A 17,672-nucleotide genomic window follows, 5' to 3' on the forward strand; every position below is an offset into this window, starting at 1 on the left:
ATTATTATTATTTTTAGAGACAGGGTCTTGCTCTGTCACCCAGGCTGGAGTGCAGTGGCCTGATCATAGCTCACAGTAGCATTGAATTCCTGTGCTCAAGTGATCCTCTGGCCTCAGCCTCTGTAGCTGGGACTACAGGTGTGCACTACCATGCCCAACTAATTTTTTTTTTCTAATTTTGGGTTGCTTCGAACTTTATTTGAGAACAACAGAAGATAAACGTATCAAAAGAACATACAGGTGGGTGTGGGGTCACGGCTAGTGGCGGCGGCCAGGGTGGGCATCCGGGCTAAGGCTTTTACTTAGCTGCAGACTGGTTGGATCTCGCAGCTTCTAGGCCCCCAAGCTGGGCCCGTGAATCCAAGGTGATCTCGTTGGACTGCGTGGCTAGCTTGGGCATGGGGGCCTCCACGGTCAGTGTGCCCTCAGGGGACAGGGAGGAGGAGACCTTGGTGGGGTCCACACCGGGGGGCAGCGTGTATTTCCGGGTAAAGCATCTGGAGATGGAGCCACGCTCGTCCTGCCGCTGCTCGTGCTTGCCGGTGATCTCCACCATGCCATCCTTGGTCTTGACCGTCAGCTCGTCGGAGGCGAAGTGGTTGATGTCCAGGGATACTCGCCAGAGGTCCGCTGTGGGCCGGTTCTCCGAGACCCCGCTACTGAGCTGCCGGCTGAGCGCGTGGCTGTAGGCGGGCGCGGCCACCGCGGGGCTCTAGACCGCGGCGGGGGGAGGGGGCGCACGTAGCCGGGCCAGCCGCTGGTGCCGAACCACTGCGACCAGCCCGAAGGCCTGGTCGAAGAGGCGAGTGTGCGGGTACCAGTCGCAGAAGGGGTCCCAGCTGGGGTCCCACAGGAACGAGAAGCGGACGCGGCACTCAGTCATGCTGGCTGGCTCTGCTGGGGACGTCTGCTTGGACAAGTGTCAATTTTTTTTTTTTTTTAAGAGATGGTGTCTTGCTGTATTGCCCATGCCGGTCTCAAACTCCTGACCTCAAGCGATCCTCCCGCCTTGGCCTCCAAAACTGCTGGGATTGCAGGCGCGCGTCGGCTGTTCAAGAAATGGTTACATAGATTTCTTTTGCTTTATTTATTTATTTAGAGACGGAGTCTCGCTCTGTTGCCCAGGCTGGAGTGTAATGGTGCAATCTCAGCTCACTGCCACCTTCGCCTCCCCAGTTCAAGTGATTCCCCTGCCTCAGCCTCCCGAGTAGCTGGGACTACAGGCATGTGCCACCATGCCTGGCTAATTTTTCTCGTTTTAGTAGAGAGGGGGTTTCACCATGTTGGCCAGGCTGGTCTCGAACTCCTGACCTCAGGTGATCCACCCGACTCGGCCTCCCAAAGTACTGGGATTACAGGCGTGAGCCACTGCACCCAGCCGGTTACATAGATATTTGCTGTGTAATTATTCTTTGGAGTGTACAAATGTGTATCATATTAAAGCATTTATTGAATGCATGAACACTAGTAACTATAACTTACATAGTGCTTTCTTATCTTATGTGTCAGGCACATAGTACAACGTGCTTTATATAAATTAATTGTTTTAATCCTAAAAAGCAGGTACTGTCAATAGTCCCATTTTACAGATGAGGAGACTAAGACATAGGGAAGTAGTTGCTTTGTGTTAAAATTCTGCCCTTAATGTGTACACTTTTATAGCCTAGAAGATGAATGCCGCCTTAAACGAATGAGTCAGGAAGCCCCTTTCTGTCGGGCCCCTCCACTCCCCAACACACGGGTTGTTCCCTTTTCCCTTGGAAGAGCCCACTGGACTGCAGGTGGAAGAACTACAACTCCCAGCAGCTATTGCAAGCTCAACCTCCATGCACACTCACCCCAGGCCTCACATCCGGCATGCGCCGTGCTCGCTCACAGAACTACACTTTCCAACTCTCCCCACACGACCCGTGACACTCTGTGGACCGCGAGCACGGAGCAGAGTTTCTACAGCTGCTCCCCACTTTCTCGGACCCGGTCCTGTACCCAGCCCCCGACTCCGACACGGCTCCACCATGGAGGAGGCGGACCGAATCCTCATCCATTCCCTGCGCCAGGCCGGCACGTAAGGACAGAGCCCCCGCCCACCCCCGAAGCCCACATCCGGGACTCTAAAGCCCAGGACCCCGTTTCCCGGGAGCCTTAAAACCCGGGATCCTGACATTCAGGGCTCCAACTCCAGGATCCTAAGACCCTCACCCCCTTACACACACACACACACACACACACACACCGCCGTCCCTGACACCGACATCAGAGGCCTCCCAAATCCTTTGACCATGATATTTTGTACACCCAAAGTTCTGGGACCCAGACACCTTGAGACGTTACAACCTTGAAACCTCAAGACCCGGAACCCTGTAATCTGGGGAATATTAACATCAGTACCCTGAGACCCTGTTATCTAGAGACCCTAAGACACCTGTGCCCTAAGAACCAGGGAGCGTAAAACCCCAGGACCCTGGCACTCGGGGACTCCAAAAAAATCCCTGGACCAGATACTTGGGATCCTTCAAACTCCAGTTCCCCAAACACCTGGGGCTTAAAAAAGCCCAGGATTCTTTTTTTTTTTTTCCTTTTCCGAGATGGAGTCTCGCTCTGTCACCTAGGCTGGACTGCAGTGGCGTGATCTCAGCTCACTGCAGCCTCCGCCTCCCAGGTTCAAGTGATTCTCCTGCCTCAGCCTCCCAAGTAGCTGGTATTATAGGCGTGCACCACCTTGCCTGGCTAATTTTTGTATTTTTAGCAGAGACAGGGTTTCACCATGTTGGTCAGGCTGGTCTCCAACTCCTGACCTCAAGTGATCTGCCCGCCTCCACCTCCCAAAGTGCTGGGATTACAGGTGTGAGCCACCGCGCCCAGCCAAAAAAACCCAGGATTCTAAAATCTGACATCAGCATTTGGTCACCCTGACGCACGAAGACTCCACCATTCAGGGGCCCTAAAAACCCACGATGCCAACATCTAGGGAGTCTTTTTGTATTGCCTGAAACTAGGTGGTCTTGATATTCAGGGATCTTGATACCCAGGGACCCTGACATTTAGAACTTCTGAAAACAGCAGCCTCCTAAAATCTAGTCTTCTCAAAACTCTAGCAGCTCAATATGTATGCAAAGAACATACTATCTGGGAACCAAGAAACTCAGAGATTGTGCCACCTGGACCCTTTTACCTTCCCAGACTCCCAAATTTTGATATTTTTCTAAACTGAGTTCTCTTCCACCCACTGTTCTCCTACTCTAAGATCTTAGGACCTGAGGATTTCCCTAGTTCCTGGTTTTCCAAATGGAAGTCACAGTCACCAACATCCAGGATCTGTCTGAACTGTAGGCATCCTCCCTGCCCCTACCCTGGTACTAGTGTTTCCAAAAGGCTGCAGGGCTCAGCCTGATCCCTGTTGCCTGACTATTCCTGCGATCAAGCCAGTCCCCTTCTTCAGGGCAGTTCCTCCAGATGTGCAGACCTTGCGCGCCTTCACCACTGAGCTGGTTGTAGAGGCTGTGGTCCGCTGCCTGCGTGTGATCAACCCTGCCGTGGGCTCTGGCCTCAGCCCTCTGCTGCCTCTTGCCATGTCTGCCCGGTTCCGCCTGGCCATGAGCCTGGCTCAGGCCTGCATGGTGAGTGGCCCTCCTCCTAATGCACACATCCTCTTCCTTCCTCTTTTCCAAAGTAACCAAGTTCCTTTGCAACACTTGCCTTTCCTCTGCAACACTTGCCTTTCCTCTGCAACACTTGCCTTTCCTCTGCAACACTTGCCTTTCCTCTGTCACTTTTCCTGCGGCTTAGTTTTAATTAGTGGTTAAGGCTGCTGACTGTACGGTCAAACTGCCTGAGTAGTTTAGATCCTAGCCCCACCACTTGGTAACTGTGTGACCCTAACCCTTCTGGGCCCCAGTTTTCCTATTTGTGAAATGGAGATGATAAATGTAGGGCTGTTATGAGGAGCAAATGAGTTTATCCAGTTTGCACCTGGGCTGCTCCTGGCTTCTATGTTTTAAATTTAGCTGCAAAATACCACCCCTACCCCATAGTATCCATTTCTTTTTTTTTTTTTTAATTTATTATTATTATACTTTAGGTTTTCGGGTACATGTGCGCAATGTGCAGGTTAGTTACATATGTATACATGTGCCATGCTGGTGCACTGCACCCACTAACTCGTCATCTAGCATTAGGTATATCTCCCAATGCCATCCCTCCCCCCTCCCCCCACCCCACAACAGTCCCCAGAGTGTGATGATCCCCTTCCTGTGTCCATGTGTTCTCATTGTTCAATTCCCACCTATGAGTGAGAATATGCGGTGTTTGGTTTTTTGTTCTTGCGATAGTTTACTGAGAATGATGATTTCCAATTTCATCCACGTCCCTACAAAGGACATGAACTCATCATTTTTTATGGCTGCATAGTATTCCATGGTGTATATGTGCCACATTTTCTTAATCCAGTCTATCATTGTTGGACATTTGGGTTGATTCCAAGTCTTTGCTATTGTGTAAACTAGTTCAACCCTTGTGGAAGTCAGTGTGGCGATTCCTCAGGGATCTAGAACTAGAAATTCCATTTGACCCAGCCATCCCATTACTGGGTATATACCCAAAGGACTATAAATCATGCTGCTATAAAGACACATGCACACGTATGTTTATTGCGGCATTATTTACAATAGCATAGTATCCATTTCTTAGCTCCAGAAAATACTCTGTCTGGGTCATATACTCCTAAACTAATCACTCTGTGCTCTGATTGGCCCAGTCTGGATGACATGGTCATTCCTTTTTTTTTTTTTTTGAGATGGAGTCTCACTTTGTCACCCAAGCTGGAGTGCAGTGGTGCGATCTTGGCTCACTGCAACCTCTGCCTCCCGGGTTCAAGCGATTCTCCTGCTTCAGCCTCCTGAGTAGCTGGGACTACAGGCGTGTGCCACCACACCCAACTAATTTTTGTGTTTTTAGTAGAGACGGGGCTTCACTATGTTGGCCAGGATGGTTTTAATCTCTTGACCTCATGATCCACCCGCCTTGGCCTCCCGAAGTGCTGGGATTACAGGAGTGAGCCACTGTGCCCAGCCTTTTCTTTTCTTTCTTTTTTTTTTTTTTTTTTTTTTGATATGAAGTCTCTCTCTGTCACCCAAGCTGGAATGCAGTGGCGCTATCTCGGCTCACTGCAACCTCTGTCTCCTGGGTTCAAGTGATTCTCCTGCCTCAGCCTCCCGAGTAGCTGGGACTACAGGCATGCACCACCATGCCCGGTTAATTTTTGTATTTTTAGTAGAGACGGGGTTTCACTGTGTTGGCTAGGCTGGTCTTGAACTCCTGACCTCGTGATCTGCCCGCCTCGGCCTCCCAAAGTGCTGGGATTACAGGCGTGAGCCACCGCGCCCGGCCGACACGGTCATTCCTATAGGGCACTGTGATTAGCCACTCCTTCAGGGTCCCATGGAGTTGGGGTAAGGATGATTACCCAAAGGAAGGCATGCTGGTTACCTAAAAGAGTGTCTGCTACATTACCTCTGTGGGAACCACATATCCTGCCTCTGCTAAGAGCAATTCCAAAAATGTCTCTGTGACAGAATAAATAAAGTGCTTTTCTTTTTAAAAATATTTTAATTTTTTTAGAGGTAAGTGTCTTGCTATATTGCCCAGGCTGGTCTTGAACTCCCGGCCTCAAGAGATTCTCCTGCCTCTGCCTCACAAGTAGCTAGGACTATAGGCACATGCCACCCTGCCCGAGAATTTTTAAATTTTTCGTAGAGACGGGGTCTCGCTTTTGTAGAGATGTTGCCCAGGCTGGTCTCAAGCTCCTGGCCTCAAGCAATCTTCCCGCCTTGGCCTCCTGAGTAGTTGGGACTACAGGCGTGCACCACTGTGCCTGGTAAGGAGCCATTCTGATGAAACACTCACCCATCCCCAGTATAGAGCTGAGTCCAGGAGTCCAGTTCCTGTATTCAAGAGCTCCAAGTAATGCCACTCCCGCTGGCTCACTCACTCTGTGACTTTGGGCCAGTCTTTTTTTTTTGAGGCTCAGGCTGGAGTGCAGTGGCGCAATCTTGGCTTACTGCAACCTCCTCCACCTCCCGGGCTCAAGCAATTCTCCTGCCTCAGCCTCCCGAGTGGCTGGGATTACAGGTGTCTGCCACTGTGCCCAGCTAATTTTTTTTGTATTTTTAGTGGAGACGGGGTTTCACCGTCTTGGCCAGGCTGGTCTCAAACTCCTGACCTTGTGATCCACCTGCCTCAGCCTCCCAAAGTGTTGGTATTACAGGTGTGAGCCACTGTGCCTGGCTCTCTTAACCTTTTTGAGGCTAAGTTTCCACATGTGTAAAATGGGTATAAGAATTGTAGCTACTGTATAGGGTTGCTGTGAGGATTAAACATGAGTTAATGTGTGAAAAGCTGGTTATAATAAGCTTTGCATAAATGGGATTACTATTATTGGGTAGGTCTGATCTGGAACCTGTGGCTACATGGTGAATGGAAACACTTTGAACTGACCCAGGAAGTATATGGTGGTGGAGGGATGATAGAGTGACTACTGTGAAAACTTTCATTTAGATGTAGGGGACTGGGTGGCTAGAGTTGTTAAATTTGGGCCTTGCTTGTGCAGTCTCTGTCTCTTAGCAACAGGTCTCAGAGCTCCATCCATCCCTTCGCTCTCAGGTTCACCCAGCTCTCAGGAGTTGTCACATTGTTCTCTCTGGGGCTCTTGGTGGCCTTATGAGGCAGGCAGCCTGTCCCCTGGCCCAGGACTGTATGTATTCTTAAGGTTAGCACTTAATAGGGGGGAAGTTATGTCTTCTGTTTGCAGAGGAGAGTACACAGCAGGAGGTGTTGAGGTGGGGGCTCAGGCTTCCCGCAGTTCTCTGTTCTTCTCTCAGTGCTGTCTCTCTTGGATTTTGTTTACCTGCTTTTGCTTACATTGATTTTAGTGGGGATTAGTGACTATGGCTTTTCCAGTGGCCAGGAGGTACATGTGGGCTGGGCACATTGGCTCTTGCATGTAATCCCAGCATTTTGGGAGTCTGAGGTGGGAGGATCAGTTGAGCCCAGGAGCTCAAGATCAGCCTGGGCAACACAGTGAGACCCCCATCTCTACAAAAAATAAAAAAAAAATAGCTGGGTATGGTGGCACACGCCTGTGGTCCCAGCTACGTGGGAGGCTGAGGTAGGAGGATTGCTTGAGCCTGGGAGGTCCAGGCTGCAGTGGGCTGTGATTGCGCCACTGCACTCTAGCCTGGGAAACAGAGTGAAACCCCATCTCCAAAAAAAAAAAAAAAAAAAAAAAGACTGGGGACGGTGGCTCATGTAATTCCAGCACTTTGGGAGGTGGAGGCGGGCAGATCACCAGAGGTCAGGAGTTTGAGACCAGCCTGGCCAACATGGCGAAACCCCGTCTCTACTAAAAATACAAAAATTAGCCGGGTGTGGTGGTGCGTGCCTGTAATCCCAGCTACTCAGGAGGCTGAAGCAGGAGAATCGCTTGAACCCAGGAGGCGGAAGTTCCAGTGAGTTGAGGTTGCACCACTACACTCCAGCCTGGGCGACAGAGCAAGGCTCTTGTTTCCAAAAAAATAAAAAACAGGTACATATGGTTGTCTGGCCCCCAGCAGCCTTGGTTTACCAGCAGCAGGCAAAAGGGGTTCTCTTAATCCAGCTGTGTGCTGTCCCTATAGCCCCCCCTCAGCTCAGCACTGCCATGTTCTGGCATCTTCCTCTTCATATGCCCTCTCCTGGCAACAGTTTCTGCACCTTAGCCACCTCCATATTTTGGCACCTTCCCCACTCCTGGGATGAGTTTCTATATCAGTCACAGCTCTTTGATTGCATATGTTGGAAAAAATCCAAAGTAAAATACCTTAGAAGCCAGTGGTTTTCATACTTATTTGACCTTGAGCCTCCAAAATAAATATATCTTGCATTGTGACCCAGTATACTCCTAAGTATAGAATAATGATGGCTTCTAAGTGTACTCTGTGCCAGGCCCTGTGGTAAGTAACATGGTGTTAACTCATTTAATTCTCAGGACAACCTTCTGCTGTATGTACTGTTGGTATACCCTCTTTCAGATGAAGAAAGTGAAGCACAGAGGGGTTAAGTGATCTGCCCGAGGTCGTATAGTTGGTAAGAGGCAAAGCTTGGGTTTGAATCCAGGAAGTCTGCTTTCACAGAGGGGTTAAGTGATCTGCCTGAGGTCGTATAGTTGGTAAGAGGCAAAGCTTGGGTTTGAATCCAGGAAGTCTGCTTTCAGAGTCTATGCAGTTCCAAAGCAGTGGCAACTCTGGAAGAAAAAGGCTTTCCTAGGCCGGGTGTGGTGATTCCCACCTGTAATCCCAGCACTTTGGGAGGCCAAAGTGGGCAGATTGCTTGAGCCCAGGAGTTTGAGACCAGCCTGGCCAACATGGTGAAGCCCTGTCTGCACTAAAAATGCAAAAATTAGCCGGGTGTGGTGGCACGCACCTGTAATCCCAGCTACTTGGGAGGCTGAGTGGGAGGATCACTTGAGCCCAGGAGGCAGAGGTTCCAGTGAGCCAAGATCACGCTACTGCACTCCAGCCTGAGCGACAGAGCGAGACCCTGTCTCAGGAAAAAAAAAAAAAAAAAAAGGGAAAAAGGCTTTCTTTCTCTCCTGGCCTGTTTCCTCAGTCTCCATCTAGAACCCTCGTGAGTCCTTTTGTTCTGAGCTATTGTGCTTCTGGTCTTTTTGGCCTGTTTATTTTTAGGCACTCTTTCTATAATAGGTAGATTTGCTCTTTACCTGTGATATGGGCTCCAAATATTTTTTCCCAACTTGTCATTAACTTTTGACTTTGCTTATTATATTTTTCTTTAAATATTTTCTTTCTTTTCATGTATTCAAAAGTACCCATTTTTTCTTTTATGGCCTCTGGATTTTGAGTCATAGAGAGGCCAGAGCTTTAACCTTGTTTCTTGTTCTCTGTAGCGTTGACTGTCATCACTCTGTGGCTCCCCCCAGGGCCCAGAGGCCTTGGGGAGCCGGGGGAGGTTGGGAGGGTGGTGGTTAGTGAGAAAGTGGGAGCGTTTTTAGCTTAGGCCCAAGTCTCCCAGGGCAGGAGGACACTGCCTGCTTCCTGATAGCCCCCCACCAACCCTCAGGACCTGGGCTATCCCTTGGAGCTTGGCTATCAGAACTTCCTCTACCCCAGTGAGCCTGACCTCCGAGACCTGCTTCTCTTCTTGGCTGAGCGTCTGCCCACCGATGCCTCTGAGGATGCAGACCAGCCTGCAGGTACTGGGTGTCTGGGGTGTGGGCGGGGGCGGTGAGGGGAGATGAGGGCCTTTTGGGGGCTGTAGGGCTGAGAGAGGTAGAGGTGGTAAAAAGGTTGATGGGTAGGGGTGGTGGTATGTGCCTTCAGGAGAGCTAGGCGGGAGGATTAGGCATCAGAGAGGGGCTGCAGGGCAGAGGGCAGGGGGCTGAGGTTGAGCTGACCCCAGTGGTGCGTTGGTGCTGGGAGGGGCCTCCCTGACTCAACCCCTGTGCCCTCCCTCTCTCTCACTTCGCTCTAACCACATGGGCCTCCTGGGTGCTACTCAAACATACCCCAGTACACTCCCGCTTCTGCACCTTTGTATCGTTGGTTACCTTTCCCCTAGGTACCCTCATGGTTCACTCCCTTACCTCTTTGAGGTTAACCTCCTCTCCGCAGCCCTCTCCTGATCTCCGCCTGGCTGCAGTCGGGATGGTGTTCAGGATCCTATTCATGATCTCTCTCCTCTGCTAGCTTGTTGGCTCCCTGAGGGCAGGGACCTTTATCCAGTTTGTTCCACGAAGTAGCCCTAGTGTCTAGAACAGCGACCTGTACATAGTAGGTGCTCAGTGTTTGCTGAATGACTGAACGTGAGAACACAAGCTGGATAGATGTGTATCTCTGGATGGGGGTCAGGAGTGGAGGCTGGTCTCCTAGGGTATGCCCTTTTGTATTTGCAACATTGTCACCTGATTCACTTCCTCCCTGTCCCCCATAGGTGACTCAGCTATTCTCCTCCGGGCCATTGGGAGCCAAATTCGGGACCAGCTGGCACTGCCTTGGGTCCCGCCCCTCCTTCGCACTCCCAAGCTGCAGCACCTCCAGGTGAGACCCCTGACTCCCATGGATCTTCTCTTACCCCCGTCTGGGTGCCCAGGGTTTTGGCCCCCTACCCCTGGCAACCCTCATCCCACTTCACCCTGGAGGTTCTGAGCCTGCTCTCCCACCAGGGCTCGGCCCTCCAGAAGCCTTTCCATGCCAGCAGGCTGGTCGTGCCAGAATTGAGTTCCAGAGGCGGTGAGCATGAGGCTGTGGGGAGGGGTGAGGAGGAAGGTCGGGGGGACCCTCATAGCGTTGCCATGCGGCAGGGCCAGCTGACTCTGTTCCTGCCTCCAGAGCCACGGGAGTTCCAGGCGAGTCCCCTGCTGCTTCCAGTCCCTACCCAGGTGCCTCAGCCTGTTGGAAGGGTGGCCTCGCTCCTTGAACACCATGCCCTGCAGCTCTGCCAGCAGACGGGCCGGGACCTGCCAGGGGATGAGGACTGGGTCCGCCGGACATCCCGCCTCCCACCCCAGGTACAGCCGGATGTCTGGCTCCCTGCTGTCTGGGCTGCTGCTCACTGACGCTCCTGCTGGTCCTCTGCTCCTCTCCTTCCCCACTTTGTCCCTCCCTTCTGTTGTTTCCCCTCTGTGTGTGCTTACCTAGCTCCCCACCTGAAAGAACACTGGAGTCAGAAAAAAGGAGAACCTGGGACAAGTCAGTATCCCTCCTCAGAGCCTTGGTTTCCTATGCTAAAAAATCGGGTAGTAATAGTGCTCTCCTCTCAGGGCAGTAGTTAGACTGAATAATGTGCGTGAGATTCCTGGCAACTGGAGCAATCCGGATTGGCTACCTGCCTTCATCATTCATTCATTCATTCATTTGCAGTCTTGCTCTGTCACCCAGGCTGGAGTGCAGTGGCGTGATCTCGGCACACTGCAACCTCCATCTCCCAGGTTCAAGCGATTCTCCTGCCTCAGCCTCCCAAGTAGCTGGGATTACAGGCTTGCACCACCACACCTGGCTAATTTTTATATTTTTAGTAGAGACAGGGTTTTGCCATGTTGGCCAGGCTGGTCTCGAACTCCTGACCTCAGGTGATCCGCCCACCTTGGCCTCCCAAAGTGTTGGGATTACAGGCATGAGCCACCGCGCCCGGCCCTAATCTTTCTCTGTTTCTGCACTTGTCACTGATGTTCATTTTTCTGGTTTCTAGGTTTTTGCACAATTTCTGCCTGTCCCCATTATTCTAGTTCTGTGTTTTTGCCACTCCTCTTTCTTACCTCTCTCTCTGTCTCATTTCTGTACTGAATTCCTCTCTTGCTCTGTCTACCTGTCTGTTCCCCCTTCTCCTCTGTCCACTTCTTTATCTGTCCCCTCTTCTTCCCTGTGCACCTTTTTATCTGTGTCCCCTTCTGCTCTGTCCATCTCTGTATCTGTCCCCTTCCTTGCTGTCCACCTATATATCTGTCACCCCTCTGCCTCTGTTTACTTCTTAATCTCTCTCCTCTTCCTCTCTGTCCACCTCTGTATCTGTTGCCCCTTCCCTCTGTCCCCTTCTTTATCTTTCCCTTCTTCCTCTCTGTCCACCTCTGTATTTGTCCCTCCTCCCCTTCTGTCCATCTCTTCATCTCTTTATCTGTCACCTCTTCTTCTTTTTTTTTGAGACGGGGTCTCGCTCTGTCACCCAGGCTGGACTACAATGTCATGATCAGGGCTCAAGGCAGCCTCAAATTCCCGGGCTCAAGCAATCTTCCCACCTCAGGCATCTGAGCAGCTGGGTCTACAGGTGCGTGCGCCTGGCTAATTTTTGTATTTTTTGTAGAGATGGGGTTTTGCCATATTGACCAGGCTGGTCTCGAACTCCTGACCTGAAGCAATCCGCCCACCTTGGCCTCCCAAAGTGCTGGGATTACAGGCATGAGCCACCATGCCTAGCCCTCTCTTCTTCTCTATCAACCTCTTTGTCCCCTCTTCTTCTCTATCCATCTCTGTATCTGTCCCCTCTTCCCCTCTGTCCACTTATCTGTCCCCTCTTCCTCTGTCCACCTCTGCATCTGTCTCCTCCTTCTCTCTGTCCACCTGTCACCCCTCTCCCTCTGTCCATTTCTTTATCTGTCCCCTTTTCCTCTCTCTCCACTTCTCTTTTTCCCTCCCTCCATTCTGCTCTCCTATTTCTGTCCCCTCTTCCTCTGTGTTCACCCAGGTATCAGTACCCCTCCCCTTCTGTCCACCTTTATATCTGTCCCCTCTTCCTCTCTGTCCACCTCTGTATTTGGCCCCCCTCCCCTTCTGTCTGCCTCTTTATCTGTCTCCTCTTCCTCTGTGCCCACATCTCTGTCTGTCCCTCTTTTTCTCCACCTCTGTGTCGGCCCCCTCCTGGTCTGTCCACTTTTTTATCTGTCCTCTCTTTCTGTCTTCACCTCTGTGTCTTTTTACATTTTTATTTTTTTATCATCATCATTATTATTTTTTGAGATGGAGTCTCGCTCTGTCGCCCAGGCTGGAGTACAGTGGCGCGATCTCAGCTCACTGCAACCTCTGCCTCCTGGGTTCAAGTGATTCTCCTGCCTCAGCCTCCCACGTAGCTAGGACTACAGGCATGCGCCACCACGCCCACCTAATTTTTGTATTTTTAGTAGAGACAGGGTTTCACCATGTTGGCCAGGATGGTCTCGATCTCTTGACCTCATGATCCATCTGCCTCGGCCTCCCAAAGTGTTGTGATTACAGGTGTGAGCCACTACGCCTGGCCGTCTGTCTTTGTTTTTATATCTATAGTAATTTTCAAACATAAATGTAGAGAGAATATTCTAGTGAATCCTATGTACCATTTTGCCAACTTTTCTTCATTTTTCTCTCCCAACTTTTTCTTTGTTGCTGTATTATTTTAAAGCAAATCTCAGACATCATGTCATTTCAGTTCTAAATACTTAGGACTACATCTCTTAACTCATAAGGACATTCAGTTTTCACGGTAACCACTGGACCATTTTCATGGCTAATGAAGTTAACAGTGATATCTTGTGGGTTTTTTTTTTTGTTTTGTTTTGTTTTGTTTTGTTTTTGAGACGGAGTCTCGCTCTGTTGCCCAGGCTGGAGTGCAATGGTGTCATCTCGCTTCACTGCAACCTCCACTTCCTGGGTTCAAGCCATTCTCCTGCCTCAACCCCCAAGTAGCTGGAATTACAGGAGCGCACTAAGTTTTGTATTTTTGGTAGAGTCGAGGTTTTACCATGTTGGCCAGGCTGGTCTTGAACTCCTGACCTCAGGTGATCTACCTACCTTGGCCTTTCAAAGGGCTAGGATTATAGGTATGAGCCACCGCACCCAGCCAACAATGATATCTTAATACCATCCAATACTTGAGTTCATAATCAGATTTTCCCAGTTATCTTGAAACTCTGTTCTTGTCCCTCTCTTGCCTCTCTCTCTCTGCCTCTTTCTGTGCCTGGTACCTTTGATTCCCTGTCTCTGCCCTGTCCCCCGATATCCTGTCTATGCTTCTCTTGGATTTGGGGGCTCTAGGCTCACCCCCCTCTCTTCCCACATCCTTCTCCAGCATGGGGATCTAGTGAGTGGAGAGAAGTATGTCTGTGAGCAAGAGGAGACCCCTGTCCTCGAGGAGATCCCAGGCTGGTGGAGCAGGAGAGTAGAGCAGGGCCTGCCTTAGTGGGAAGGCTGGAGGGTGGGGGTGACTTGTCTGTATACTCTTGTCAGGGGGTCCTTGGAGGAGGCAGGGCCTTGGGTGCTAGGTGGGCCCCTACACCCTCCTGCTTCCTCCGCCTTTTCTCCCCAGGAGGACACACGGGCTCAGCGGCAGCGGCTGCAGAAGCAACTGACTGAGCATCTGCGCCAAAGCTGGGGCCTGCTTGGGGCCCCCATACAAGCCCGGGACCTGGGAGAGCTGCTGCAGGCCTGGGGTGCTGGGGCCAAGACTGGTGCTCCTAAGGGCTCCCGCTTCACGCACTCAGAGAAGTTCACCTTCCATCTGGTGGGTGCACCTGAGGACATGAGATGTGTGGATGGGCGTGGCAGGCTTGGAGGATGGCTTTTTGTGTCAGCACCACACCTTTATCCACACAGGTTCCTGTGTTCCCACTGGACAGGCCCTCGCCTGTCCCTGCCTGTCCCTCGCACACCCAGCCCTGCCACTGTGGGGTGGGTACCCAGAGGGATCCCCTAGCTTATTAGGGACTTGACTGGAGAAAATGTGGATAGGTGGGAACCATGCAAGGGCGTGGGGGTGTTCTTGGGGCAATACCCCCTTTCCTCAGGCAGTTTCCTTTGAGCATATCTTCTGTCCTAAGATGTTCACTCTGAGGGCCCCTCATCCTTCTCATGGGCATTTGAGGCTTGAGAGATGGGGCAGGTGGGTAGGAGCTGTGTCAGGGTCAGGGAGCTCTCTCCACGAGCAAGCACTCTGGCCTGAGGTTGCAGATGGTGCCTTTACCCACATAGTCACAGTCTAGCCACCATCAGTGCTTCAGTGGGCATGCATGCTGCACTGGGGGCAGTTCTCAGGGGAGGCTGAGGCTGGGACACGTGAGGAAGGGCCTTCCCTGGCAGCCAGGATACCCCTCATCACTCCCCTAGGAGCCCCAGGCCCAGGCCACTCAGGTGTCAGATGTGCCAGCCACCTCCCGGCGGCCTGAACAGGTGAGCAGAGTGGGTTGGAGGGGGGTGTCCCAGGCCCTTGCTTGTCTACTGGGCCTGACACCCCAACCCTGACTGGCCTGGGCCTCCCAGGTCACGTGGGCAGCTCAGGAACAGGAGCTCGAGTCTCTTCGGGAGCAGCTGGAAGGAGTGAACCGCAGCATTGAGGAGGTTGAGGCCGACATGAAGACCCTGGGCGTCAGCTTTGCGCAGGTGAGGGGCGGGGGAGGGGCTGTGCATTGGGCTAGGTCAGAAGGAGGGCCTCGGGGTGTGAGGGACTAGACGGGGCAAGAGGTGCTCTGTAGAGGTCTGCACATGGCAGAAGGGTTCCTGGGAGCCGTTGGGGATCTGTGGGCCTCTTGAGGGTGGCTATGAGAATCAGGCCAGGGTGAGGGTCTGTGGGCATCTATGGGGCACCGCAGGTCTGCATGGGCAGGGGATTGAGGGGTCCTTGGAGGGTCTGTGGGCATCTGTGGGGCACCCACGGGTCTGCGTGGACAGGGGATTAGGGGGTCCTCGGGGTCCTTGGCACCAGCGTGGAGCTGTTAGAGAGGCCTGTGGGGGCCACAGGGGTGTACAGTCATCTGTGGAGCTCCATGGGGGCTGTGGCATGTGACTGGGTATCCGCGGGCCAGGCAGAGTCTGAGTGCCGGCACAGCAAGCTCAGCACAGCAGAGCGTGAGCAGGCCCTGCGCCTGAAGAGCCGCGCGGTGGAGCTGCTACCCGATGGGGCTGCCAACCTTGCCAAGCTGCAGGTGGGGTTGGGGCTGTGGCTGGGCGGGGAGGGGCAGGGTGGGGCGGGGCGGGGTTGGAGGGCCCAGCCTGTGTGACACGTACCCATCCCCCACCAGCTTGTGGTGGAGAATAGTGCCCAGCGGGTCATCCACTTGGCGGGTCAGTGGGAGAAGCACCGGGTCCCACTCCTCGCTGAGTACCGCCACCTCCGAAAGCTGCAGGATTGCAGAGAGGTAAGCAGTGGGGCCCTGGGCTGTGGGCAGGCCGGGGCAGGCTCGGACCCTCTCTAGGGGGCCATCCCTATGCTCTGCTCACTGTCTTCTGCCTGTGGGCTCCTGGCAGCTGGAATCTTCTCGACGGCTGGCAGAGATCCAAGAACTGCACCAGAGTGTCCGGGCGGCTGCTGAAGAGGCCCGCAGGAAGGAGGAGGTCTATAAGCAGCTGGTAAGGCCTGTGTGAGGGACCTAGGTAGCTTAGGAGGGTGGGGGGCGGGTCCTGGGGTAGTGCCTGCTATATCCTTGCCTAGGTGTCAGAGCTGGAGACTCTGCCCAGAGATGTGTCCCGGCTGGCCTACACCCAGCGCATCCTGGAGATCGTGGGCAACATCCGGAAGCAGAAGGAAGAGATCACCAAGGTACACTGCCAGGGCCATGGAGGGTGGGTCATGTGGGCTGTCAGGCATAGTGTGGCCGCACAGGGACCTCACACCCTCAGGCAGAGCTGTCCAGTCACACTCTAACACAGAATAGTCACACACAATCCATCCCAGTCACCCCTGACACAGTGACACAGTCCCTGTCTGGTGCACATGAGGACCCTCCACTGCCAGCCAACCTGCCCCAGGCAGGGGCTCATGGCCGCCATGGTGTCTGCCAGATCTTGTCTGATACGAAGGAGCTTCAGAAGGAAATCAACTCCCTATCTGGGAAGCTGGACCGGACGTTTGCGGTGACTGATGAGCTTGTGTTCAAGGTGTGGGGCAGGTTGGGCGGGGGTGAGTGGGGTGAGGCTGGGCTGCTGCCTTGTGCATCTGCTAATGGGCTGGCTGGGGTCCAGACCCAGGCCCTGTGCAAGGCTGGAGGTGCACTGATACCCAGGGCTGGCTTTGTTTCATGGAGGATGAAGCTAGTGGGGTGGTGGGAGAGGGTGGCCTTCTTAGGGCATGGAGATGGTCAAGGGCAGCCCACTGATACTTTTGAGGTCCCTGTGTTTGGTCAGGATGCCAAGAAGGACGATGCTGTTCGGAAGGCCTATAAGTATCTAGCTGCCCTGCACGAGGTGAGGGGAGACATGTGCCTGGGGTGGGGCTGCTGGGGGTGGGTGGGACTGGGTGCAAGCCTTCTGCTCCTGTTGTCCCCAGAACTGCAGCCAGCTCATCCAGACCATCGAGGACACAGGCACCATCATGCGGGAGGTTCGAGACCTCGAGGAGCAGGTGAGGCCTGGGGGCAGGATGGGGAGCCAAGGCAGGCCGGGGGGACAGTTCCTCAGGTTATGCTGAGAGACGCCGTGGAGCCAGACACAGCCTATGGCTGGACACCCAGCCCTGCCCCTTAGTGCCTGTGCCTGTGACCTGGGATAGGCAAGTGGCCTACTGTGAGCCCCAGCTTCCATCCCAAGGGCCCTCCTGCCTGCCTCCCAGGGCCATGGGCAGAGGCTTCAGCTTAAAGATGTAGGAGGAATCCTGTCACATGGCGAAGGATGCTTTGGGTAGAGGGAACACCACACGAGGCCTGGCCGTGGGACAGAGCAAGCTGTTGGAGGTGGTGGGAGGGGCCCAGCGTGGCTGTGATGGGGGCTGGTGAGCAGGAGCTGGGAAAGGGGCTGTGTGTGCTGAGGGGGCATGTGTTCACGTTGCTTCAGATCGAGACAGAGCTGGGCAAGAAGACCCTCAGCAACCTGGAGAAGATCCGGGAGGACTACCGAGCCCTCCGCCAGGAGAACGCTGGCCTCCTAGGCCGGGTCCGGGAGGCCTGAGGAGCCGCCGGCAGAGGTCTCTCCCCAGCCTCAGGCAGGGATTTGGGGTGCTGGAGGCAGTGGCCAAGCACATGCCCTAGCTACTTCCTCTGCTGCCCAGTTCCTCCTTCTGCGGCCTTGCACCCAGACCCCTGCCCGCTGACCGCAACCCTTATATGGGGTGATAGTCCAGCATGTGGGGAGCTCGGCTGTAGTTTATTGGGGATGGTACTGTGGGTTGGGGGCCTTGGATCCCAAATAAATGAGTAGTTCCTCTGCAGTCTAAGCTGAGGCATGTATCAG

General features: G+C 53.2%; 1 protein-coding gene and 1 pseudogene across 2 annotated transcripts; one reads left to right on the top strand and one right to left on the bottom strand.

Moving 5' to 3' along the window:
- Positions 1-246: 246 nt before the first annotated feature.
- On the bottom strand, positions 247-1,951 carry LOC129023846 (heat shock protein beta-1-like; annotated as a pseudogene).
- Positions 1,820-17,649, top strand: CCDC22 (coiled-coil domain containing 22). 2 transcript variants are annotated; one of them, XM_063660324.1, is made up of 18 exons: positions 1,934-2,065; positions 3,440-3,617; positions 9,112-9,244; positions 9,982-10,088; positions 10,214-10,280; positions 10,380-10,558; positions 13,822-14,016; positions 14,109-14,183; positions 14,619-14,681; positions 14,772-14,891; positions 15,314-15,433; positions 15,530-15,646; positions 15,756-15,857; positions 15,940-16,047; positions 16,290-16,385; positions 16,632-16,691; positions 16,774-16,848; positions 17,277-17,649. In XM_063660324.1, the coding sequence occupies exons 1-18, from the start codon at positions 2,016-2,018 to the stop codon at positions 17,388-17,390; spliced, it is 1,959 nt and encodes a 652-aa protein (XP_063516394.1). In that variant the 5' UTR covers positions 1,934-2,015; the 3' UTR covers positions 17,391-17,649. The 2 variants fall into 2 exon arrangements, with proteins under 2 accessions (XP_054326673.2, XP_063516394.1); XM_054470698.2 differs by lacking the exon at positions 14,109-14,183 and having other exon boundaries at positions 1,820-2,065.
- The last annotated feature ends 23 nt before the right edge of the window (positions 17,650-17,672 follow it).

The sequence above is a fragment of the Pongo pygmaeus genome, chromosome X, assembly GCF_028885625.2.
Source record: "Pongo pygmaeus isolate AG05252 chromosome X, NHGRI_mPonPyg2-v2.0_pri, whole genome shotgun sequence".
Classification (NCBI taxonomy): Eukaryota; Metazoa; Chordata; class Mammalia; order Primates; family Hominidae; genus Pongo; species Pongo pygmaeus.